Source organism: Panthera onca, chromosome D4 (assembly GCF_046562875.1).
Source record: "Panthera onca isolate mPanOnc1 chromosome D4, mPanOnc1 haplotype 2, whole genome shotgun sequence".
Taxonomy (NCBI): Eukaryota; Metazoa; Chordata; class Mammalia; order Carnivora; family Felidae; genus Panthera; species Panthera onca.
The window spans coordinates 29,732,069-29,757,315 of NC_138351.1; the positions used below are offsets into that span (position 1 = coordinate 29,732,069).

At 42.9% G+C, this 25,247-nt stretch overlaps 1 protein-coding gene across 14 annotated transcripts in view; it reads left to right on the forward strand.

The window, feature by feature from the left end:
• AOPEP (aminopeptidase O (putative)) overlaps positions 1-25,247 on the forward strand; it is a 342,210-nt gene that overhangs the window by 237,886 nt on the left and 79,077 nt on the right. For all 14 annotated transcript variants that reach the window (XR_009603091.2, XR_013551794.2, XM_060609897.2 and 11 more), the window contains one exon: positions 1,570-1,630. Coding sequence is in view for 12 of the 14 variants with exons in the window: in XM_060609897.2 (XP_060465880.1) it covers positions 1,570-1,630 (61 nt within the window). In the remaining 2 variants the exon portion in view is untranslated. The remainder of the gene's footprint in view (positions 1-1,569; positions 1,631-25,247) is intronic.

The following is a 25,247-nucleotide window of genomic DNA, read 5'->3' on the forward strand; positions in this document are numbered from 1 at the left end:
CCCAGCGACTTGCTTCTCACTGGGGAAGAAAAAAGAAGTGAAAATATCAGCCCAGCCCCCTCTTCCCCACCCCCACCCACTTTTCCCTCCTCCCCTTCCCACCACTTCCCAGCCTGGGAGGTGAAAGGAGCTCTGGCCTTCAGTACCTTCACAATGCAGACAGCACTGTATCTTTCCACAGCTTCTCTGTAACCCCTAAAGGGAGGGAGGAAAGGGATATTTTATATATATACAGTTTTTTAACGTTTTGGAGCCTAACACCTTGGGAATCTCTTACTGGGAAAGGTAATTTTTAAATTAAAAGGGAATATTTTTTATTGAGTCCACTGTGAAATGTGTTTTCACTCATTCCAATAAAAAATACCAGTGGGAATCGTCTTACACCAGGAACTGGTCTCCGTTCTGGATTTAGAGAAGTGAGTAAAACAGACATTAGACCCTGATCTCAGAGAGCTTCAACCCAGCGAGGGGACAGGTAAAGGGCAAGTGGTTAAATAAATGACAGTTACAAACTGATGAATGCTGTGGTGCAGGGGACAGGGAGCACAGTGGGTGTCACACACAGCCTGGGAGAGGGCTTGGGAAAGGCCTCTGCGAGCAGAGATACGGGGCATGAGTGGGAGTTATCTAGAAGTGAGCTGGGGTTGCTTTAAACATCATTAGCCCAGGAAGACAGGAAGACACAACCTAAGGTCTCTTGACCCTAAATATACTGGATATTTCACAAATTTAAGAAGTATTCAAATCAGCAGGACCTGAAACCAAAAGAATTTCAGCTGGGGCGCCTGGGTAGGGCTCAGTCGGTTGAGCGTCTGATTTCGGCTCAGTCATGATCTCACAGTCCGTGAGTTCAAGCCCCACGTCGGGCTCTGTGCTGACAGCTTGGAGCCTGGAGCCTGTTTCAGATTCTGTGTCTCCCTCTCTCTCTGCTCCTCCCTTGCCCATTCTCTTTCTCTCTCCATCTCTGAAAAATGAATAAATGTAAAAAAAAAAAAGAATTTCAGCAGACTTTGGGTCAGACTTAACAAGCAACTGTAATGTTTCAAATAAAGCAGAATGTGGGCCTGCTTAAAACAGAGGCATGGAAACTGTGTGCACTCTTGCAGCCAAGCCCGTCTGTGCTCTGACAGTGAATTGCACCATTTATGCCTGTCACAGCCCCTCGTCACGATAAAGTTCAAATGTCACTTTGGTGTACTAAGTGCTACAGCATTCGGATTTCACTGTGCCGCCAGCTCTGGGGGAAGCAGTCACGCCTGATGTGTCCTGTGGACATGCCCTATCGTCCGTGAATCGGTACTCCCAACCAAACAGTTCCTGCCAAGGCATTGAGAGCACCTACGATGGTGTGCCTCTGATGTTTAGATTTCATGGTGCACCTTCCTATTGACCGAAGCTGTCCTGAGTGTGGCTGGGTCCCCCCCTGCACTTTAACCTGGGACAGAGTTGCTTTCTCCAGAGAGCAGCTACCTCTCTGGAAGACGGATGCTGTGAGGTACCATAGAAACGTGCTATGTAATAAGTGCTCTGTACCTTTTTAATCCTTTCCTTTTCATTTTATTTTTAAAGGCTTGAGTTGTCTGTGGAGAACATCTTCCGAGACTGGCTTGAGAGTTCTGGAATACCCCAGGTGCGCCCAACATTGCTGCTCAGGAGAGTCTGTGGAGGATAGTAAAGCTTGCTGCTTGGTGTATTGCTTAGGACAGTGATTTACTTATGTGTGTAAATATAAAATTAATCATCTGGCTGAGTTGGAGTATCCCTGAGTCGGGAAAATGACAGTCTCCCACCCTTGTCAGCCTGCCATCATGACGTGTGTCTCTGGCCTCTGCCTCAAGTGGTGCTGTAGGAGGGCGCCTGGTTGACCTTGAGCGGTGTGTTAAATGAGATCTTGCAAAGTGTGGTGTATGTTTTGGGTGCTGTCACCAGGCAGCACTTCGAGGCTACCAGTGGATTGAGCAGGTGGCCTCCAGCTCTGCTCTTTGGACACAGCCAGATGAATGAGTGAGCCGGCTCGCCTGCAGCTCTCCTCTGACCTGTTGTGCCCTCATTCCCCATCATTTCCCCGGTGCAGCTAGCCCCTCAGCTTCCTCCTCTGGCTCTGCATCCCTGCCTCAAGCTGGTCCTATCTGCATGTGCTATTTAGATTCATCTCTCTGTCTTAGGGACCAGGACCTGCCCCTCCTGAAGGTTCTGCTGTCTCCTCCTCTTTCGGCCCATGGGCACCTCTGTGGGAGAGACGTTCCCACCCAGCCCCAGCTCCACAGGAACTACCTGGCTTGAGGCATCCTCTCTCTCCACTCTTCCCAGGTCCTGTGCTTCCTGGAGCCTGAAGGGCAGCCCCCGAGTGCTGACCCTCACTAGAGCATGGGCCCTGGGAAGTCGAGGGAGGCATCCTGCGTGGGGCTGGTTAAAGGACTCTGCAGGCCTGGAGCTTCCCAATCTGGGCTGGTCCCCCGAGCAGCTGCAGACCCATCACAGTGGGCCCTAGTGTCTGGGGGTGGACCCCCATGGCTGTGAGAAACTCTGCCCTGGGTCCAGGCAAGCAGCCCCCTTAGCTTGCTCGTTTCTAGTTTCATGGCTGGTTATATGAGCTTCCCCTTGGGAGTGTCTGAATGTCAATGAATGTCTGTGAACCATGAAATTAAGGAACAGGAGGGGCTGCTCTCCATTACCTTTTCATCCTCTCTTTGCATCTTTGTCCTTTCTGTCCCACGGGGGGGGATGTCGGCCACCAGCCACCATGAACTCATTCCTAAAAAGGACGCATTGCCTTCTGTTCGGGGATGCGTGGCACCTGTTAAAAGTTATTTGTTTGGCCCAGTCCTTGGGAGCAGAAAATAAAATCCTGAGGTCTAAAAAGCAACACAAAACAGGGGTGGATAAGGCAATACCTTGTCCTGGGAGCCAGTGCTCTCACCTCCTAGGTATTGTAATGAGGTTCTGTGACTTCCACGGTGGTGGAAGTCATTTGCCGAAGTCATTGCCAGGCCATTTGCCGACTAGAAAAATCTCAAAAACAAAGTTAAGGATTGTCTGATCCCAACTAGCCAAGCGCTGCCTTCTTGTTTTAGATGGGGGCAGAGGGCATTCGCCAAAGCTGCATGCCTTGTGCTCCGAGGCCAGGCGGTTGCAAGGCGCCCAGACATTCTTTCCGCGGCCTGGCAGCTGGGAAGAGTGGGGAGCTCAGAGAGCAGAATCCTGAAATTTCCTGGCTCCGAACAACAAGGCCGCTGTATTCAGCAGTTAGCCCTCAGGGAAGAGGAAAGAAAGAGTCCTTAATCGGGTGCCCAGAAGCAGGCGCACCCTGCTTGGGTTGTAACACTGGGACTGACCCTCTTGGTCCCAGGAGGTTCCCTGATTTCCCCTGAAGAGAAGGAGGCTGTGCCACCAGCAGGAGGCTTTTGCTTTTCATTAAAAGTGGGAGGGGTGCGGCAAAAGGGAGATTTGCCTCTAAGCGGTACATTTTTTCCAAGGTCTAGTTGCGTTTGTGACAGCTTATAGTGTAGACAAGAATTTCTGCTATAAACTGACGAAACCTGCTGTCAAAACACAGCCAGGTGCAATGAGGCCAACCCAGCTATAAATTGTCTTTAAGACCCAACTGGTATTTCCTTGGGCGCTTAACTGTTCAGTAAAAACAACAGCATCAGACAGAAAAGACCCTGATTTAGTGCATATCTTTCCATTGGTGAATGATCAGACGACATCGTTTCATCTCTGTACCCATTCTCTGCCATTATGTATATGGTTGATGCTGATTTACTTGCTCACAGCCCTTTTTGTGCTCCTTGAGAGTTCCTTCTCCCTTCCACCGCAGTGAAAGGTTCTGCAAAGGCCCGGGACCCTCTGGTTGCAGGAGCCTGGCGGTGAATGGGACACCTTGTTCTTTGTCCTCATCATTATAATATAAAGTTACTAGTGTGCTTGGCCTGGATTGACAACCAGGGCACTGAAATCGCTTCGATGCTCTTTGTTCTCGTTAAAAATTTCTGTCCACCAGCAATTGAAGTCATTCATGACAAAACAGTCACGTTCTCCTGGTAAAGTTTTCATTCCACAGGTTACAGAGGCTTTTTGTCTCCTCTCAGGAAGGCTTGCCTTGTGGTTGGCCTCGATTTTCCTTTTTGGCCACACTGAATGGAAATCATTAAAAAAAATGTGGAAATCACTTCAGCAGCAATAAAAGTAAGCATGAGCCCCAAAGAAGTAAAAGAAATTGGATCCAAACCTCTTTAAAGAACACCCAACCCTGTAACCTTTGGCTTTGCAAACAGATTTAAAATTGATTGTACCATTGGTATTATAGGTTATTTCCTTTTATGACTTTTTTCTAATTATAGAAGTATTACATATTTATTTTAGAATATAAAAAAATTGTAATAAGAAAATTAAAATGGCCCAGAGATAATTTTTTGGGATAAATCCCTTCAGTCATTTTTTTTTGATGTATGAATACATAGTTTGACCTTTGTCTACCTTTTTATTGTTGTTTTTGTTTTGTTTTGTTTCTGAGAGAGAGAGTGCATGCGTGAGCAGGAGAGCAGGGCAGAGAGGGAGAGAGAGAATCTTAAGCAGGCTCCACACTCGGTGTGGAGTCCAACATGGGTCTCAATCCCATGACCCCAGGATCACAACCTGAGCCCAAATCAAGAGTTGGATGCTCAACCAACTGAGCCACCCAGGTACCCTGTCTCCCTTTTTATTTTTTTTTTTTATTTTTTTTTTATTTTTTAATGTTTATTTATTTTTGAGACAGAGAGAGACAGAGCATGAACAGGGGAGGGGCAGAGAGAGAGGGAGACACAGAATCTGAAACAGGCTCCAGGCTCTGAGCGGTCAGCACAGAGCCTGACGCGGGGCTCGAACTCACAGACCGTGAGATCATGACCTGAGCCGAAGTCGGATGCTTAACCGACCGAGCCACCCAGGCGCCCCCCCTGTCTCCCTTTTTAAAACTCAAAATAAGATGTTCTCTGTAGCAAGTTCAAGCAGTAGCAAAATATAAAGAGCAAAAGCCCTTGCCCCCTCAGTCTTACTCCCCAGAGCACATCCACGCTTGCTAACCACTTAGTATGAGTCCTTCCACACATTTTATGTGATATACAGAATGTAGGTGCATATCTTAAAAAAAAAAATGTTTATCTATTTATTTTGAGAGAGAGAGAAAGAGAGAGAGAAAGAGCAAGGGAGGGCAGAGAAAAAGGGAGAGAAAGAATCCCAAGTAGGTTCTGTGCTGTCAGTGCAGGACTCTATCTAACAAATCACAAGATCATGACCTGAGCCAAAATCAAGAGTTGGAGGCTTAAGCAACTGACCCACCCAGGCATCCTTTTTTAATGTGCATACCTTTTTTAAATAAAATTGGAATCTTTTTATTCAAACTGAAAGTTCTCATTTAAAAGTATATCTTAAGCAGTTTTCCATATCCTTTGATATAATTTAAGAGCCATAATTTTTAACAGCGGCATAACTTTCTCTTTTTTTTAATTTTTTAAGTTTTGAGAGAGAAAAAGAGTGTGAGCGGGGGAGGGGCAGAGAAGGAGACACAGAATCTGAAGCAGGCTCTAAGCTTTGAGCTGTCAGCACAGAGCATGACGCAGGGCTCGAACCCACGGTCTGTGAGATCATGACGTGAGCTGAAGTCAGAGGCTTAACCGACTGAGCCACCCAGGCGCCCCTGCAGCTGCATGGCTTTCTAACAAATGGTACTGTAATTTAATTTACTCAGATTCCCTCCTCGCCCCCACTGTTGGAATAGTATACATTATTTCTTAGAAAGTCACCCATTCTGCTAATTTGGCCATTCTATAAATAGATTTTGATTTCTTTTCATGTCTGCCCAAAGGTCTCCTCCCGCCCCCTACCAGCCCATATGTACACATATTCCAATCTCCTTTTAAAACATTTATATGCAGATACATTAGAAATAACTTTTCCCATCCAGTCTTTCATCTCTACTTCCTTATTTTAGCTGCTACAGAATTCTCTGACTCCTCTTTTTCTTTGAATTCCTGGCCACATTGCAAAGTCCTGGTATCCTTATGTACATATTTATTAAATTTTGAATTTTCTTTCCTTTCCTAGCACCTCCCCCATTGTTTCATTGTATTTTGCTTGGACTGGTTCAGTAACTAATTGGTTTTTGTTTTTTTTTTTTAATTTTTTTTGTTTAACGTTTATTTATTTTTGAGACAGAGAGAGACAGAGTATGAACGGGGGAAGGGCAGAGAGAGAGGGACACAGAATCGGAAGCAGGCTCCAGGCTCTGAGCCATCAGCCCAGAGCCCGACGCGGGGCTTGAACTCACAGACCACGAGATGGTGACCTGAGCTGAAGTCGGACGCTTAACCGACCGAGCCACCCAGGCGCCCCTCTAATTGGTTTTTTAGCCACCAAACCGTCCCCCATCTATTGCTGCATCAATACCAAGTGAATCTTTCCAAAAGACTCATCCTCACCAGGAACTTTTTTCCCCACTGACAGTGGATTGAGAACAAACTCTTTGGTCTGCTATTTGAGGCTATCAGCAGAACTGCCCCAGGCTGTCTTTTTAAACTTTAATTTCTACCCTCCTAGGCGTATGTCCAACCATAATTTCCAATCTCTACATGATCGTTTCTTTGCCCCCAGCCTTCCTTTGTGCATGCCTTTTTCTCTCCCTGTAATGCCTTCCTTTCTGTGTCCTTAGCAAGTGTAGTAGCCTGCCTTACATTGTTGCTGTTTGCGTTGTGCCTCATCCACAGGCTGCCCAACCCCCCCACCCCCACCAGAGGCAACAAGGGCTGTGTCTGACTCATCCTTGCCTTACCTGCTGTGATGCACATAGTAGGTGCTCAGGGTCTATGGCAATATGGCAGCTGCTAGCTACATGCAGTTATTAGTGCTTGAAAAATATTTAGTGTACCTGAAGAGCTGAATTTTTAATTGAATCTAAATCTAAAGTTAAAAGAATAATTCAGTTTTTGTTTGGAACAACTTTGGGTATGTGAATGAATCTACTTTTTTTTTTTTAATGTTTATTTTTGAGAGAGAGAGACAGTGTATAAGCTGGGAAGGGGCAGAGAGAGAGGGAGACAGAATCTGAAGCAGGCTCCAGGCTTTGAGCTATCAGCACAGAGCCTGATGTGGGGCTCAAACTCATGAACCGTGAGATCATGACCTGAGCCGAGGTCGGACACTTAACTGACTGAGCCACCCCAGCGCCCTAATGAATCTACTTTTTAAACTAAATTTTATGAAATCTAAATACAGTTCAAGCATTTCTGGTTAAAATTTAGCACTTGAGGTGGACTGTGAAAACTCATCAGATTTAGATTTAATATAAAAAAATGAAGGGTAAATATCTCTTTAATGTTTTTTAAAATATTGTTTACATGTCAAAATGATACTATTTTGGCTACATCATAACCCAATGCATATATACCCAGTAAAAAATACTATTAAAATTAATTGTAGCTGTTACATGTTACTTTTTAAATTCACCAACTAGAAAATTTTAAATGACAAATGTGGCTTGCGTATATTCCTATTGAACAGTGCTGCTATAAAGCTATTAGTTGAATTAAAATCTGAGTGCACCATGCCTTAAAATCCCCCACCAAATAAATGTAAGTGAAAACATCTATATTTTTGTCAGATGTATGGATAAAGATACAGCTTGACCAACCCATACACGCCCTTCAATCTGCTCTGACGGCACAGATGATTATAATGCATGGATGGGAGCGCTTATTCACAGTGGACGTCCAGAAGGGCATGAACTAATTACCAGCCTCACTTTAGCTCCTCATTTCAACTCCCAGGCAACCTGTTTTCCGAGGTACTATTAAGTAGCATACAGACGCCAGAGCGCCTCACGGCCCATCTCGGGCTCTGTCTGCTCTGGGGAAAGTGCTCAGCACATGTGACATGGCAAAATCATAGGCAGCAGTGGCACCGATGAGGATAGAGAAGATGGGGGAGAGCTGATCACATCGAGTGTCTGGGAAATAGGCGGGAAGCAGCTCAAGCTCCCAGACTTGCTCCTGCATCCCAGAAGTTACAACAGCAGGCTATTGTGTCGTCTTGGAAAACACCACTTCTTTTTAAGCACACATCTACAAGTTGCCAAAGGCCACACAAGCAAATGATAGAAAACTCAAGTCTCCTAGGGAAAGTGGGCCGGTTACAAAACAGGAAATTTGATAAGATGTGGTGCTTGTAGCACAGAGAAAGTCAGTGGTTCATTAGGCGAATAACTTGTAGGCTTGTTTTTGCACGGTTTAGGTAATAACACCAACATTATTTTTTGTTTGTTTAATTTTATTTTTTATTTTTTAAAATTTACATCTAAATTAGTTAGCATATGGTGAAACGATGATTTCAGGAGTAGATTCCTTAATACCCCTTCCCCATTTAGCCCATCCCCCCTCCTACAACCCCTCCAGTAACCCTCAGTTTGTTCTCCGTATTTAAGAGTCTCTTATTTTGTCCTCTCTGTGTTTATATTATTTTTGTTTCCCTTCCCTTACGTTCATCTGTTTTGTCTCTTAAAGTCCTCATATGAGTGAAGTCATATGATTTTTGTCTTTCTCTGACTGACTAATTTCACTTAGCATAACACCCTCCAGTTCCATCCACGTAGTTGCAAATGGCAAGATTTTATTCTTTTTGATTGCCGAGTAGTACTCCATTGTGTGTGTGTATGTATATATATATATATATATATATATATATATATATACACACACCACATCTTCTTTATCCATTCATCCATCGATGGACATTTGGGCTCTTTCCATACTTAGGCTATTGTTGATAGTGCTGCTATAAACATGGGGGTGCATGTGTCCCTTCGAAACAGCACACCTATATCCTGTGGATAAATGCCTAGTAGTGCAATTGCTGGGTCGTAGGGTAGTTCTATTTTTAGTTTTTTGAGGAACCTCCATACTGTTTTCCAGAGTGGCTGCACCAGCTTGCATTCCCACTAACAATGCAAAACAGACCCTCTTTCTCCACATCCTCACCAACATCTGTTGTTGCCTGAGTTGTTAATGTTAGCCATTCTGACAGGTGTAAGGTGGTATCTCATTGTGGTTTTGATTTGTATTTCCCTGATGATGAGTGATGTTGAGCATTTTTTCATGTGTCGGTTGGCCATCTGGATGTCTTCCTTGGAGAAACGTCTATTCATGTCTTTTGCCCATTTCTTCACTGGATTATTTGTTTTTTGGGTGTTGATTTGATAAGTTCTTTATAGATTTTGGATACTAACCCTTTATCTGATATGTCATTTGCAAATATCTTCTCCCATTCTGTCAGTTGCCTTTTAGTTTTGCTGATTGTTTCCTTTGCTGTGCAGAAAAAAGCTTTCTATTTTGATGAGGTCCCAATAGTTCATTTTTGCTTTTGTTTCCCTTGCCTCCGGAGACGTGTTGAGTAAGAAGTTGCTGCGGGCAAGATCAAAGAGGTTTTTGCCTGCTTTCTCCTCGAGGATTTTGATGGCTTCCTGTCTTACGTTGAGGTCTTTCATCCATTTTTTTATTTTTTGTGTATGGTGTAAGAAAGTGGTCCAGGTTCACTCTTCTGCATGTCGCTGTCCAGTTTTCTCAGTACCACTTGCTGAAGAGACTGTCTTTATTCCATTGGATATTCTTTCCTGCTTTGTCAAAGATTAGTTGGCCATACGTTTGTGGGTCCATTTCTGAGTTCTCTATTCTGTTCCATTGGTCTGAGTGTCTGTTCTTGTGCCATAACACCAACATTATTTTAAGGCCCGTTGGGATACTCCATCTCAGTGGTGTCTATAAGAATTCTACATTTAAATTCTTTTAATGTTTATTTTTGAGAGAAAGAGAGAGAGAGAGAAACAGAGCATGAGTGGGGGAGGGGCAGAAAGAAAGGGAGACACAGAATCCGAAGCAGGCTCCAGGCTCTGAGCCATCAGCATAGAGCCTGATGCAGGGCTCGAACTCGCGAATTGCAAGATCATGACCTGAGCCGAAGTTGGACGCTTAATCAACCTAGCCACCGAGGTGCCCCAAGAATTCTACATGTAATGGTCATTCAAGAAAACCGAGACTGGTTGGTTTGTTTTTTACAAATTCCAGAGAAATTGTATTTTTCGAATTATATCTGCTATGAGAGCCTTAGTTCTTTTTTTTTTTTTTTTTTTAATCAATAATAGCATTTACCATTATGAGGTGAGCTTTGGGGGCTCCTAATAATTTTGCTGTCATTTTTGTCCAGTGGTTTGACTCATGTTTTCTAAGTGAGTAGACATCTTGTAAGGGGTACTTTGAGATACATTGACTAGATTCTCTGGCCTCAGTTTGGGCAGGGCCTGTAATGTTGAGTCACCATGGTTTATCGAATAAACCCCTCAGAGTGATACACTGTTCCACAGTCACAAGAGACGGAGAGTTTTCGTTTGTAGCCTGATTTTACATGAAGGCGTCTGTGCCTTCATGCTCGTATTAGTTCAGGCTGCCACAACAAAATCCCACAGACTGGGAGGCTTAAGCAACAGACATTTATCATCTCACGGTTTGGGAGGCCGGAAGTGCAAGATCAAGGTGTGGGCAGGTTTGGTTTCTCCTCAGGCCTCTTTCCTTGCTTACATACAGCCGCCTTTTTGCTTTGTCCTCACGTGGTCTCTTCTTCTGTGTTTGTACAGATCTCTGTCCTAATCTCTTCTTATAAGGACACCAGTTGGATTATATTAGAGCCTACTAATGTGATCTCATTTTACCTTAATCACCTTTTTAAAGGCCCTATCTCCAATACAATCACATTCTGAGGTATTAAGGGTTAGGACTTCAACACGTGGATTTTGGGGAGAAAACTTCAGTACTTAGCAATGTTTATTCCCAACACTTCCCTGATTAGTTCCACATTTCTTGTGAATCCCTTCAAAATGGCCAATAAAAATCACTCAAGTCAACCTCACTATATTTTATTCCCCTAGGGATGTATATTTTGGGTGTCTATAGTTTTGGGAGGGTCCCAAATGACATTCTGTCTTGTGGAATGAGAGAGAAAGAAATATGGGAAGGAAGGGTCTGTTCTCCCAGAGAGTACTAGGCAACTGAAGGTCTGTGCTGGGCATTGCGTGTTAGTGGGGGCATCTGATCTGACACTGTCTAAATGCATAAGGCACCATGAGGAAACAGGAGGCATTTCCCTTTGGTGTGCCAATGAAAGCTCTGTGTCCTTCCTTCTTTTCTCTCCCTTTCAAAACCCGATTTCCAGAAAGAATTTGAATCTCATTCACAAGAGTCTAAGAGGAGACTCCAAGGGAATAATAAGGATGAAAAGTGTCTCCTCTCCCTTGAAGATTTCCTTTGTAACTGTGTTGGAGCCTAGGCTTCTACAGAGCTGTGAAGCATCCCAGGCCAGATGGATGAGATTTGTGAGAGGAATCTTCCAGGGTCTGAAATCATACCTACTCCAGTGCCTTCCCTCTCTGTCCCCTCCCTTCTTCCCACAAATAAAGCCTATACGGCTGTCCTTTATGAGGGACTGTGGATGACTCAAAGATGAGAGAACACAGGCTTTGCCCTCAACATGCTTAATAATTCAGTAGGGAAAACAGATACACAAATAACCAACCTAAGGCAGAAAGCAGTAACTTGTGAAAAATGAACTAAAGTTTAGCATTTGGAAGAAAGAGGTCATTTCCCATGTGTGGAAGCAGGGAGGGCTGAAGTACCATTTGAAGGCAATCTTGAAGGACACGTAGGAGAGAAGGCCATTCCAGGCAGGAGGAGAGCCGTAACCAGCGTCTGGTGGTAGAAAACTGAGCATGTATGTTGGAGTCAGAGCTCTATGATGGGGAGGCGGGGCTGAGGAACCAGTTTGTCATAAGCATGATTAAGGCTCGGTGGGTAGTGCCCAGAGGAATGGAGGAATGGAGGCAGTATCCCAGAGGAATGGAGGCAGTATCCTGATGGAAGGGAGGGGGGAAAGCAGCTTCCTAGTGAGCCTCACTGTCACTCCCTGCTCCCTCCCAGCCTCTGCCACATTCTAAACAAGGTCATTCTGCCCACAGTAATAGAAGGGTCAGTGCATTTTTTTTTTGTAGCGATAAAAAAATGTAATTGGTGAATGCATTTTTTTTCTTTTTAGAGAGAACGTGTGCAAAAGCAGGGGAGAGGAGCAGAAGGAGAGAGAATCTTAAGCAGGTTCCATGCTCAGTGTGGAGCCCGACACAGGGCTCAATCCCATGACCCTGAGCTGAAATCAAGAGAGTCAGACACTTAACCAGCTGAGCCACCCAGAGGCTCTAGGTGAATGCATTTTGGCCACAGTTTGGAATAGTGATCTTTCCCCCTTCCATTTCCCTTGTCAGGGACAGGTTTATTGTTGCTTGCTTTTCGTGGAGAGTGGGATCTGCAAAGGGCATTGATTAGTTAGGCAGGACCCTGCCAGACTGCACAGGAACTTGGATGTGATGCTGGAGGGTTCCCACAAGATTCAAGAGCCACTGAGGGCCGCCAGAGGCTTGCAGATGTGCAAGCAGCCTGGCTAAAAGGAAGACTCCTGGATGAAAGGCCAAGCCTCACTCCTCCATTCGGGTTCTAGGGAGTTTCAGGAAGTGAGAGGAACAGTGAGGGAGTGACTTTCACTCCATAGTTTTTAACTTCGAACTCTTATGTCCAGGAGCTGTTCATTTACATGGATGCTTTTTAAAAGCATCATTCAGTATCTGGATGGCCAATGGTGTCTCCCCAGAAAGCACATGCAGTGGGCCAACAAATATCTACAGGTGCCCTCAGAGAAATAAGTAAGAAGCCATGTGAAACAGGCACAAGTTCATGTAATGCAGATAACATGCCTGAATCCTGCTAAGTGATGAGGGAAAACACTGAAGATATTGACCTAGACTGAGGCCTGCATCCTTTAGGATCTCAGATTGGACATCTATTTTTATTTTTTTTTTAAGTCTATTTATTTTGAGAGAGAGAGTGCACACATCTGCATGAGCAGGGGAGGGACAGAGAAAGGGAGAGAGAGAATCCCAACCCTCCCCCGCCAAACTGTGAGATCATGACCTGAGCTGAGATCAAGGGTCGGACACTTAACAGACTGAGCCACCCAGGTGCCCTGGACACCTATTTTTAAAGTGAGCTCAGGAAGGCATATGGGAATGGCTCTCTCAGGTGGGTAAAGAGCATTTAAGAACTTGTTTCTTTAAAAAGAATAAAAACTCTGGGGGCGTCTGGGTGGTTCAGTCTATTAAGCATCCAACTCTGGCTCAGGTCATGACCTCACAGTCCGATCTGTGAGTGTGAGCCCCATGTTGGGCTCTGTGCTGACGGCTCAGATCCTGGAGCCTGCTTCAGAGTCTGTGTCTCCCTCTCTCTCTGCCCCTCTCTCCCACTCATACTCTGTCTCTGTCTCTCTCTCTCTGAAAAATAAATGGTGAAAAACAATTAAAAAAAAAAAGAGTAAAAATTCTGAACTGGCCCAGAGGGACACTAACATGATCAGGGTGTGACACTGTGGAGAGAAAAACAATATTTGCTTCCTTTTGAACCAGAAGGAAAAGGAAGCAGGAGCCCCTAGCTTTGAAAAGTCTATTTGGCTCCATCCAGTTGATAGAGACAGTTGGTAGGGGCCTGTCTACACACATGGTTTTTAATAAAGAGATAAGTGTGGGTATTTTCTAGAACCATAGCTTTGTGGGCTTGGGTTAGAGATCCTCAAGTCCACGAAGCCCAGTCGTGCTGAGACCTGGTTATCAGAATCATCCAGGAAGCTGTTTAAAACTACGGACCCTGGGCTCAGACCCTACCTAGTGAATGATGCTCTCCATAAGTAGGGCTGGGACCAATTGACAGAATCCATAATTAGGTCATATTCTGGAATGTATTGAATCAAAAGAAGTTTTCTTATTCACTGAGTATAATCTAGGCTCTTAGGATCCTTTAGTCTTACATTCCTCCTGGGCAATCCAATTATTTGGCAGTATGGTTCGGGTTTATTTGTTCAACCATTATGCCACGCATTGTGCTAGACAGTGGGCTTATGGAGCGGAAAGGACACAGCTCTGCTCATGAGCCCATGGCCCATGGGGGCATCTACAAACCAACCATTTTTTCCAGGTGTGCAAAAGGGGCCTCTGCCCTGAGTTTGAGACCTGAGAGGAATCAAAGAGGTTGACTTCTTTGCCACATTCAGCTAGGAGACTAAGTCCATTGGAAGACTGCATGCCTGGAGGCAGGAGACTCAGCTGTGCCCCACTGGGTCACAAGTCAGCCAGCTCATGTGCAAGGGAGCCAGTGTGACTGGCCTCAAGGTATAAAGTCTGGTAGTCCATGTTTGGATCTACAGGTGTTACTTGTTTTTCAGGCTCATATATACTGTGCACCCATGAGAGAGATTCACCTAAGTAAGGACATCGCAGCAATCATAGTGATACCACTTATCAGGACTTCATTGTAATGGTGCTTTATCTATTTCATAGAGAGACATCTCTGGAAAGAAGGAGCAATGTAAACTCAAAGAATTAGCACAAAGATATCAGCTTTAGGTTGTAAACCTTTATGTCAATAGAAAAGCATTTGATTCTACTTTTGAAGAACTGCCCCTATTCTCTGTTTTATTAGCCTGAAGGCATATTCTTGTAGACTCTTTAGCAAAGGCTGGTTATTCTTTATTTGCCTTGTACTCTTCCCGCATCTGGGGAAAGCCCTGAGACCCAGTAGTGTGGCGACTTGTGCACTTGTTGCACACCCACACACCCACACACACACAGGGCCCCTTGGCACTTTGACATTGCACAGCATTGTTGCACATACTGATGTTCAGCTCTGCATCCCATGCCTCTGGGCAGCGGCTCTGATGGCCCTCCACGATGCTCACAGGGACTTCCGCCAGCACCTGCCGCCAGAGCACCTGCTGACAAGGAAAGCTATTAGGAACACTTGGCTGATTTTAGGCCACAGGCCTTTTTTTCCCCTTCTCTTTTGTGGAAAGACATTATGTCGTACAAAATAGGTGTATATTTACTATGCGCGTGGTATGTGCTTCTTGGGTGTGGCCTCTATTGCTTCCTGGTTAAATATTAGTCTTTTCTGGTGTTGCACAGCCTTCAGTCTGCTTTAGAATCCTAGACAGGAGCAAGTCTTGGTGAGGAGCTCATTTTTTCTCCTATGGGGGAGCTGCACCCCAGGAGTGGTGGCCTGATCTGCCCAAGCTGATAGCTCTTGTGGATGACAGTGCCACAGCTCAGCTCTAGGACCCTCAATCGTCTGTCCATCCAAGTAAGGTATTTTGTGTTTTTAGCAGTGTTACTTTTAATCCAAATCAGCTTGATCCCATCCTTGTCTTCAGTTTTACAAGACTTATGAAGAGATAACAAATGAATACAGCAGGGAGCTCTGAGCGGTGGTGATTTTTAATGTAACTAATGACTGCTCCTTTTCCTAAATCTGTTCTTTATTCTTTAGTGGGCAAAAATGTGCCTAGTGCATGCAGTAATATGAACCTCACTTTCCAGGGCTTTTTGTAAGTGTGTGCCATGGTGTATATACATCCTTATTCCAATGGATGTTTCTAAATAGTAGCCCTGTGTATCTGACTGACTACTTTGCATGGGAAATTTATGGCTTTACGGCATTTTTTGGTGTGAAAAATAGGAGTGTGTGTAGAGATGAGTTTAGGTCTTTGCCTTTAGAAAGACATAGCTATGCCTCCCTTGAAATGGCAACTAAATTAGGTAATAAATATCAGGTCACCAAGATAACAAATGAGAAAAAGCAATTGGTCTAACAAAAATGTGTGCTTATGTACTTTCTAAAGCATTTAAGGGATGCATCCTTTATCTTCTTACTTGCATTCAAAAGCAAATTCCAACTAGAGTCCCTGGCTTTTGCCCTTATTTTGTCCCCTCCACTTCCCCAGAGCAGGAGAGCATTGGGGTGCACGGCCCGATGGTGACCCACCAGCAAGTGTATCGCAGGTCAGGATAATAGTTCGTGATTGTCAAACTTCCCAAATCCAAATATGTGTTTAAAACAGGACAGCATGTCACACACATATCTCTGTATGACAGTTGTCTGTGATTTATTGGCACTTGGCAGTGGGTGTGTTCGGCTTATTCAACAGCAGACCCTGTCCTTCCAGGTCGGCCTTCCAGCTTGGGCCTTCACAGGCTCAGTGTTTCTGCTGCTGATCCTATTTATAACTACCACCACCATATCTAAGTGGGGTCCAGACAATTTGATGCATAAAATGCAAGGCTGCGTTATTTTGAGGTTAAGGAGCAGGAACAGAGGCTGGGTGGGAGAGGAGAGTCAGTTATGGTGTATCCAATTTGCTGTTTTCACAAAGCACGCTGTAGTGAATTTTTGTTCTGCAAACCTGATCCTATATTGGATGCAGGAGGCAACTGATACATTAGATGCAGCTTTGCAAGCAGTCCTGTACTGCACTAAGCTGTGTGGCCTTGGGTGAACCACTTGCCTTCTCTGAGCCCTTCCTGCTTCTTTGGGGAATGGGGGGCACTGGCTTGGGTGAAGGTCAGAGCCACTTTTTTACCTTATGCTGTGCCCAGTACCTGGCTGAGCTGTGAGCTCCAGATGAACCTGGTGGCCTCTGAGAGGAGCAAAGTTGGGATTTGCTTTTCCTCTAAGCATCTTCCTTTCTTACCTGGGAATCTGTGGAATTGCCCTTAGTTTGGAGTGGTATTGGGAGAGTTTTCATATGTTTCCTCCTGAGTGGTGTTTTACAAAGGTATACTCTCAAGAAATCTTGTGTGTGCATTTCTTTGCTCTTCAGTTGGCACATTGCTATTTGAAATGATTATTAGGAGAAATCATAGGTAATAATCAATCTGCAAGAGCGTTTAGGCTGGCTGATCATTGAAGAATAGGCATTTACTTCTATTGCAAATCAGTTATTCACAGACCTGTTTGGCCAGCAGGAGGTGAAAAAAATTTTTTTGCCAGGGTTGTCGATGTCTTGAAATGCCTGCAGATCAATAAAAGCTGCAGGTGAGTTTACCTTAGACAGAGGCAACTATTATTTTTAGGACACATTTTGAGCCATAAAAATAAATATTCACTTATGTCTGTTGTCCAGATGACCTTGGGGGGAAAAATGTCCAGTGAGTTCTGGGAGAGGAAGACATTGGGGCCAAATGGTCCAGAAGGAGCATCTCATTTTTTATGCTGCTTTTATATTTAAATCTGTAGATTATTTACCACTTTAAAAAATAAAACCAAGCAGAGCCAGTAATGAAATGTTTATGAGAAATTGCTACAGTGATCGCTGAGCTTGTAACAGAATGTTGCAATATTCCTTATATTGACAAAGTAGAACCTATTTGGCATTGAGGTATAACAAGAAATGATCAAACCCAGATGCTTTCCTAAAATTATATTTTCAGTGCATTTATATGTCTGTTACAAAGTGTGCTACATGCTAAAAATATTTTCCTTTGTAGGCTAAGGGAATTTCAAACCACATTGAGAGCTACATAGATCAGATGGTTTTTCTTAAAGAGCATTTAGGGCATCCTGGTTGTCATTAGTCCTGACCTTGCAATACGACATTATTTATGCCAGGAACCTTCACAATTCACTTCTTAATCTCAGCAACTTTATTGGCATGAAAATGCATGGAAGGGAGACCAGAGTCAATACATCAGACTTGGGGGCTAAGACTCCAGGGCAACAAGTGATAATAGGGTTGAACTGGAGAGAAAGGCCCTCACTTCCATGGCCTGTTTATGGGGAGAGGTTGTCTTCCCTGTTGGCAGCTCCTCTGGTCTTCATCTCCTTTGCTCTGTATTCTCTTCCTTTTTCCTCAGTTGTGTGTGCAGTCACTTTTCATATTCCTTGTGGCCAGACAAAGATACGTTCTCTGTAAGACTCTTCCTGGTTATACTTATTGGAAAGTTGGCTTCTCCAGAGTTCTTGCTGAGTTTCTCCTCCTCAGATTGTATTTCTTCATCGCTGTCGGTGATTGTGTGACTGAAAGATGTCTGCCTGAGTTTTGTATAAATGCATCTAGTGAATGAAAGTGTAAATGGGGGCGCCTGAGTGACTCAGTTGGTTAAGTGTCTGACTCTTGATTTCAGCTCAGGTAACGATCTCACGGTTTGTGAGGTGGAGCTGTGTGTCGGGCTCTGTGCTAACAGTGCAGAGCCTGCTTGGGACTCTCCCTTCTCTCTCCACCCCTCCCCTGCTCACTTTCTCACTCTCAAAATAAATAAGTAAATAAACATTAAAAAAAAAAACCTGTAAATGGGTAAATCCAAGAACATGTAGGTTAGATAGCTCTGTGTAGAATTGTATTTATCAATTTAATCTTTCTCTCTTCTTAATTATTACATTAGCTTTAAATGCACGTAGCTACTATCAGGATTTTAGATGTTTTTGCATCTAACACCTGGTCATATTGGTACCTTCAGAGAACAATTTGGAAATATCAAATTTCATTTTACAATATTCTTAGAACAACAGTGGGCTTATTGTTTTGAGAGAGATGGGACCAGAAACAGAATGATCCCCTTTATAATAAGGCACATGAGAAAGAGAACTTGCTTCCTCATGTCCACCAGTCCTTTGGGAAGGGACAGGCACTTGTTCGTTGTAGCTCAGCCGTGCCATATCACCGTAGGCCCCATCAGTGGCATCACATCTGTGCGGTGGTCAGGTGAGGCTTTGTATCATGATGTCACATCTCATTGATTTGATACCTTTGAAAGTTTACTTAAGTTCAGAATATCAGACATACGGCCCAGGCTTTTGTTCTGGGGCTGGGGGAATTAGCATCTACCGGCCCATCTTTGTGCCTCTTGCTTTATGGGCTATTTCATTTCATCCTCAGCTCTGCAAGACAGACAGCATAATCTCCTAGAGGTCATGTGACACGCCCGAGGTTACACAGCTTCTAGCTGGCAAGGATGGAGGTAGCTGAGGTCTAAATTCTGAACTGTATATTTCTTATTACACATGGCTTTGTACAAAGATTGTTAAGCCACATTCATAAGACAGCACTTAAAAGCAACAACAGCATATCTAGTGGTATATTAGCCTGGTTTCCAATGCTCTTGGACCTCAGAGAGCAAGGCAGTGAGGTAAGAAATGTTCAGATGGAAGGCAAAACTAAAGCAGACCTCAGTATTTATGGTATAAATTGAAATCCATAATTGTAAAGACAGAAATGACCAGCAGATTGTTAGGTTTAAGAGAATCTAACATACGTAATGTTAATATGAATATGAATTCCCTGGGTAGATTCTTAAATTCTGCATATTAGGTGCTTATGATGAGGCTAATAAAGCTTTAATGTTCTTTGTGGTTCTTTTTCATCTCTCCTACTACTGAGCACAAAAGCTGTGTTGTATGCAGAATGGCTGGGTTGATCCCTAGTAGAGAGAAGTTATGTTTGGTATCTAAAGAACAATGAGAGTTTGCTGCTTGGCTGATCAATGCTGGATCAAGTTCACATTCCCTGGCTCCTACTCTCCCACCTACACAGGCAGGGGGGTGGAAGTGGAGCAAAGGAGGGAGGCTGGGTCCTTTCTTCACTGAGAAAGAGATGTGAGCTTGGGCTTTCCTAATATGGACACAGCTGAGCCTGTGTAGCATTAAACATTGATTTAATCCACTGCTGGAGGAAACATCCTACAAAAAGTGAAGAGATTAGCAGCCAATTAATTCCGGCCCTTCCCGTTGTTTTCCTGGAACACCTCTTCTATGGATCTAAATGTTTGGTGAACAAACAGTCTGGAAAATAGCTTTTTCTCATGTATTATTTATATTTGGGACAGCCATCCTACCCACCCTCCCATTGTGATGGATTTTACTTTCCTTACTCTGTGGTGTGTGTGTGTGTGTGTGTGTGTGTGTGTGTGTGTGTGTGTTCTTACTTCTGAACAGAGGTGGGATGATTTAGGCCCATTGTGCTTGTTTGCAAATTGTGACTTCATTGGGTTCTCTTTGGAGGCCAGATGAGAGGCAAGCCAGTCTGAGTGCCAATGTTTTTAAAAATAGACATGCTGGGGCCCCAGACTCCCAATGCATAGCCTCCTTTAAAGGTACCATGAAGCACAAGGCACTCCCAGTGCAAATATTTACAGGTACCACACCCACTCCATCTTAGGGAATAACCAAAGGGACCTAGGCATGAGCATTTGCTTTTCAAGCTACTGAAATACTAACATATATGTTTATGCTTTTAAAAAATAGTAACTAATATCTTCTGTAAGGCTTATTGCCAGAGTAGTTTTCCTATAGCATCATTGTAGTGTGTTTTTCTAAATAAGGAAGCCCATCTGGTAAGAGGATGGTGTCCAACACTAAGCAGGATCAACCTGGGTTGCTTCCTGTGCAGAACAGTAGCTTTTGCACATAACGAAGGGTCTTTTCCATTGGTTCACACTGACCCTTAATCATGGCCAGAAGTCTTCCAAATGCAAGATATTTGTTTCCAGGGAATAGGTGGCAGCCATCGACATAATTAGAACATTGTCTACAGGGGATGAGTGGGGAAATAACCACCTCATATATACAGCTTTCCAGGTTCCCTGAAAGGCAAGGATCTATGCTGCTTCCACTCAGGATCCAGAATTGTATTAACTGCGAACCTGGAAAAAATTCTGAAAAGCCAAATACCCATCCATTCTTGCCTCCCTTCTGGTTAGTGTTGAGATCTTCCATTTCTTTTCAATCTTTTGTCTATGTGTGTACTTAACTAATCTTGCTGAGAAGTTCATCCCTATGTGTAAACTATAGGAAATGCTATGCTGGGTCAGGCTGACAGCATTGTGTCTGCTGACTACCCAGAGACTTATTGAAATAGAACTTAATAGATGGCTGTCCTCTGTGGCACTGACCTTGAAATTTAGATGTCTCCCAAACATCTGGAATTTCTTAATAGTAACTTGTTAGAGATAGGTCATCATTAAAATGATCTAAACCAGGGGTTCTCACCACTGGCAGTACAGTGGAATCACGGGGGAGGCATGGGGGTGGAGAAGGCTTTAAAAATGACTGATGCCAGGGTTCCACTCTCAGGATGTGAATTTAAATGGTCTGGAGTGCCACCTGGGCATTGGGATTTGTAAATCCTCCTGGTGATTCTAAGAAGCAGTCAGGGGACCCACTGATCTAAAGCCACACCTAAATAACTTTATATTTCACCTGTGAAACTCTTTAAGGTCAAAGTGTCCGTGAATGTTAAGCTTCTGTAAAGAATTGCAGTCATACAGATGCTGAAGGGGTATACAATATCTGTTTTCTGAAATGGCCATTTCAATGGATTTTTATGGTATGGGATAATATTTTATGGGCTGTGTTTTGATCTGACGTTGATCGGATCCACATAATAAGCAACTATTTTAAAGTAAGACAGTCATGCTAGATGTTCCTTAAGCTCTCATGCTAGAGTAGAAAGAGTACTACATTTACAGCCAGGAGATCTAAGGGCCACACAATATTAAGTACTAAATACAGGAAAATTTAGGGCACCTGGCTGGCTCAGTTGGTAGAGCATGTGATTCTTGATCTTGGAGTTGTAAGTTCAAGTCCCACGTTGGGTGTAGAGATTGCTTAAAAATAAAATCTTAAAAAAAAAAGATACAGGGGCACCTGGGTGGCTGAGTCAGTTAAGCGTCCAACTTGATCTCAGCTCAGGTCATGATCTCAGGGTTCATGAGATCAAGCCCCATGTTGGGCTCTGCATTGACAGCATGGAGCCTGCTTGGGATTCTCTCTCTCTCTCTCTCTCTCTCTCTCTCTCTCTGTCTCTGTCTCTCTCTCTCTGCCCCTCCCCTACTCTCTCTCTCTCTTACAAAATAAATAAACATGAAAAAAAAATTTTTTAAGGTCCAAAAATTCCCCAAGACTCAGTTTCTTCATCCTGAAAATGGGACTGTGTGGGAAACAAACAGAATGGCCTACATGTGGAAGCACTTTGCAAGCCTTACAAAATTGACCACCCTGGTTCTTTCTACCAGTTCTGAGGTTCCGTCATCTCTGATATACGTAGCAGTTCAGTACTTTTTGTGTCTTAAGGTCTCTTCTGTCCAGCTTCTAGCGATGTTGTAGTCTTAGTTTTAACAGTCTAGAATTTGATAAATAACAACTGCACATCACATGTGTCTCTCGATTTTCACAACTCTCTAAGAAAGGAGGCTTAGACCTCACACGATGGATATATGGCAGAGCCTGGATTCAAAGGCTGTCTGCATGCTCCTGCTACCATGCCGTGTCACTGCCTGGTCACATGTGTGTCCTGAGGTGAGGTACCGTGTCTTACTCATCTCTGTGTTCACAAGCTAGTGTTCTGTTTTGCAGTAGGCTCTCAGTACATTTGTTAAGTGACTAACCTGTCCATATGTCCAGTCTACATTCTTCTTCTGGAGGTCAGAGCTCATTTCCTCTGGTTTTGATATCAAAAAAGATAAAATACTTGGTTGGTTAACATTTTTATAGTATTTCAGTGTGATGTCTGTATAGCACTGTATTTACTTTTGTTTTATATTTTAACAGTTTTTTCCCTTGAATTTTATGACTATAATCATACGTCCTTACCTTTTGTGCTTCACTTCTAAGTGTTTTTAATGGAGAGAAATATTAGAACCATAACATTTTTTCCAGACCCCCTTCCTCTCCCAGAAAAAAAAAAAGAAAATTAAAGAAAGAAAAAATAAACCAAGAATATTTTATTTATTCTTATTCCTCCTTGCCCAAAACAGAGTTAAGACAGCTTCCAAAGCAAAATACAGAATGATAAAAATAAATTAAAATATTAAAAATGAAGCAATGTGAAAATAATGGCAAGAAAATAAGATGGGGCCAGGAATTAAATTAGCATACAGTATGCACTCCCTGCAGTTCCTATGCTTGGTTTAGTGTAAGGTCACAGAATTTTCTAGAAGAGGGAAAAGGGATCAATTTGCAGTGTTCATGAGGTAAAACAAACCAGGTGCCTCAGTCCAGCTATTCCTGATGTTGATACCAGGGAGAAGTTTTTCCTGTGGGTCCTCTCAGAAAATTACTCTTTAATGTAATAAACAATCCTCTGAAACCATCCTTACGGTAAACATTGTGATGGATTTTATGGGGCTGTTTCTTATAATGTGCCTCAATAAAGGTTGATGGCTTCTTACCAGAACATAATGCGATAAAAGGAATTTCACAGAGCACCAGTAAGATGTAGTTCCTGCGCCAGCTGTATGGTGGTCTGCTCTAATCCAAAAGGATCTTAGAGTATCTAGGGTAAGGGTTTGGTCAATCAGAAAAATCTGTAAACCTTCTGACAATTGATGTGTGTGGAGGAAGTGGGTAGGGGACTGTGTGTGTTGTAGGGGTATTTTTTTTCCTAGGGTGCCAACAGCTGATAGCTAATGCTTCAGATTCTCAGAGGGGATCTACCAATGCAAGAACCAAGCATGTTCCCTCAGGCACGTTCCGTAAAAGTTTCTAACAGTTTGGGGTTATGATAGCTGAGAGAAAGAGGTTCTGTGAGCCCGTTCACTGCAGAACAAATGTGGGAAGGATTTCCTTTTTTGAAAACCATGCTTTATAAGGATTCCACTAAGAGGTCCATTGGGCAGGGCCAAAATCCTTGTGAGAGAGAATTAGGCATTCATTCTTACAGAGACACAAAATGGGCAATAATAGAAATTATAGCTTTTCTAAAATCAAACAAAAGATATCATAAAGGAATGCTACATTCTAAAATGGTAGAGCAAAGTTTAAAGACATAGACATATGAGAACTTTGACCCCAATCAGGATTACTTCCTTGTTGTTATTTGCAACTTAAACTAGCCTTGATTTTATTTCCAGTTTTGTGTAGATGCTTACTTTTCCATTTACCCTTGATATATGTTGGCTATAGATCCCTTCTGAAACCAGCAAAAGCTTCTGGACCTCTCTACCTTGTTTGGTATTAAAAGGTCTTTTGACTTCTTACAGTAGATAGTTTTTCCTCTGCTGTGCCCAAGGGAGTGTAATTTGCCATCTGAGGCTGTTTGGACTAATTAAAGGGCTCCCCTTGTCTGCCCTTTCGGCCTTCTAGGTGACTAAGAAAGTGTGCTGCTGCTTCTCATTCCTCCGGACTATAGCTCATCATGAAACAGAAGCACATATCCATCCTAACAACACGACATTGATATCACTATCTTATTCCAGTGAAAGGAGTCATTTCCTCTTAACAACAACAACAACAACAAAACCAAAACAAACAAACACAAAAAACAGAAAAAGGTTTTCTCTCCAAAAGTAGTCTCCAGCCACTAGATTAAGTAATGCTTTTATTCTAAAGCAATGGCATTTTCCTCAGCCTCTGAAATTGTCTTCAGCTATTATAAACTGCATTGACAAGAAAGTTTCTTAGAACAACTTCCTTTCAAAACTTGCATCTCTACTAGACGAAACATTTTTCAAAACATAATTCAAATAGAAAACATCTGTTTTTAAAAGATAGCTTTAAAGTGCTTTCACCACTTTCTTAAAGATAGTTATTAGACTATCCATCCCTGACTACGGAATTCCAATTTTTAAAAAGTGGTCTTCTTCCAGTTTCTCCACACCTTACCTTTGTCAGGGTCAGCCCATGAAGAAAGAGAGATTCAGGTGGGCAAAAGGAGAAATGTGTGGAAGTTATATTGAACACAAAAAAAGAATTAAAATTTTTCTAATAATATTTTCCCAATAATTTTGAAATATGTTACTGTTTTATTCCAAATTAAATTCAGCTGCTAGCACCATTTTAGAATATAATTTTTATGATTAATATTAGGGAATTAGGAATCTTTATTTCTCATTTCTATTTTTATTTTCTTTTTGCTTTTCTGTTTTTATTTTTTTTAAGTCATTTTAGAAGTACCCTAGCAATGAACTGAGGTCCATGGTCTTTCTCTTTAAAAAATGCACAATTTTGTGCTCTTTACAAAACAAGGTATTTTAGTGGAAAAACAAACAGGAGCTAATTAGAAAGATCTTCATCTTGAGACTCTTCCCCTTGAAATTTCATACGCTATTCATTCAGCCATTTGTTCCTATGTCTTCCACTCACTTAACATACGTATTTCGTATCTACTATGTGCCAGCAGTGTTTTTATTGACTGGACAAAAATCAACAAGAAAAGAGACAGTATCTCTTTCTTCCTGGACTTTATTTTTTTTTCTTCCTGGACTTTAAAGCCAGTTGGGGAGATAGACATTCAACAAATTAATAAAAAATAGCTCTAATAGAATGTACAACACAGAGCAAGCCCTAATGTAAACCATGGGCTGTAGT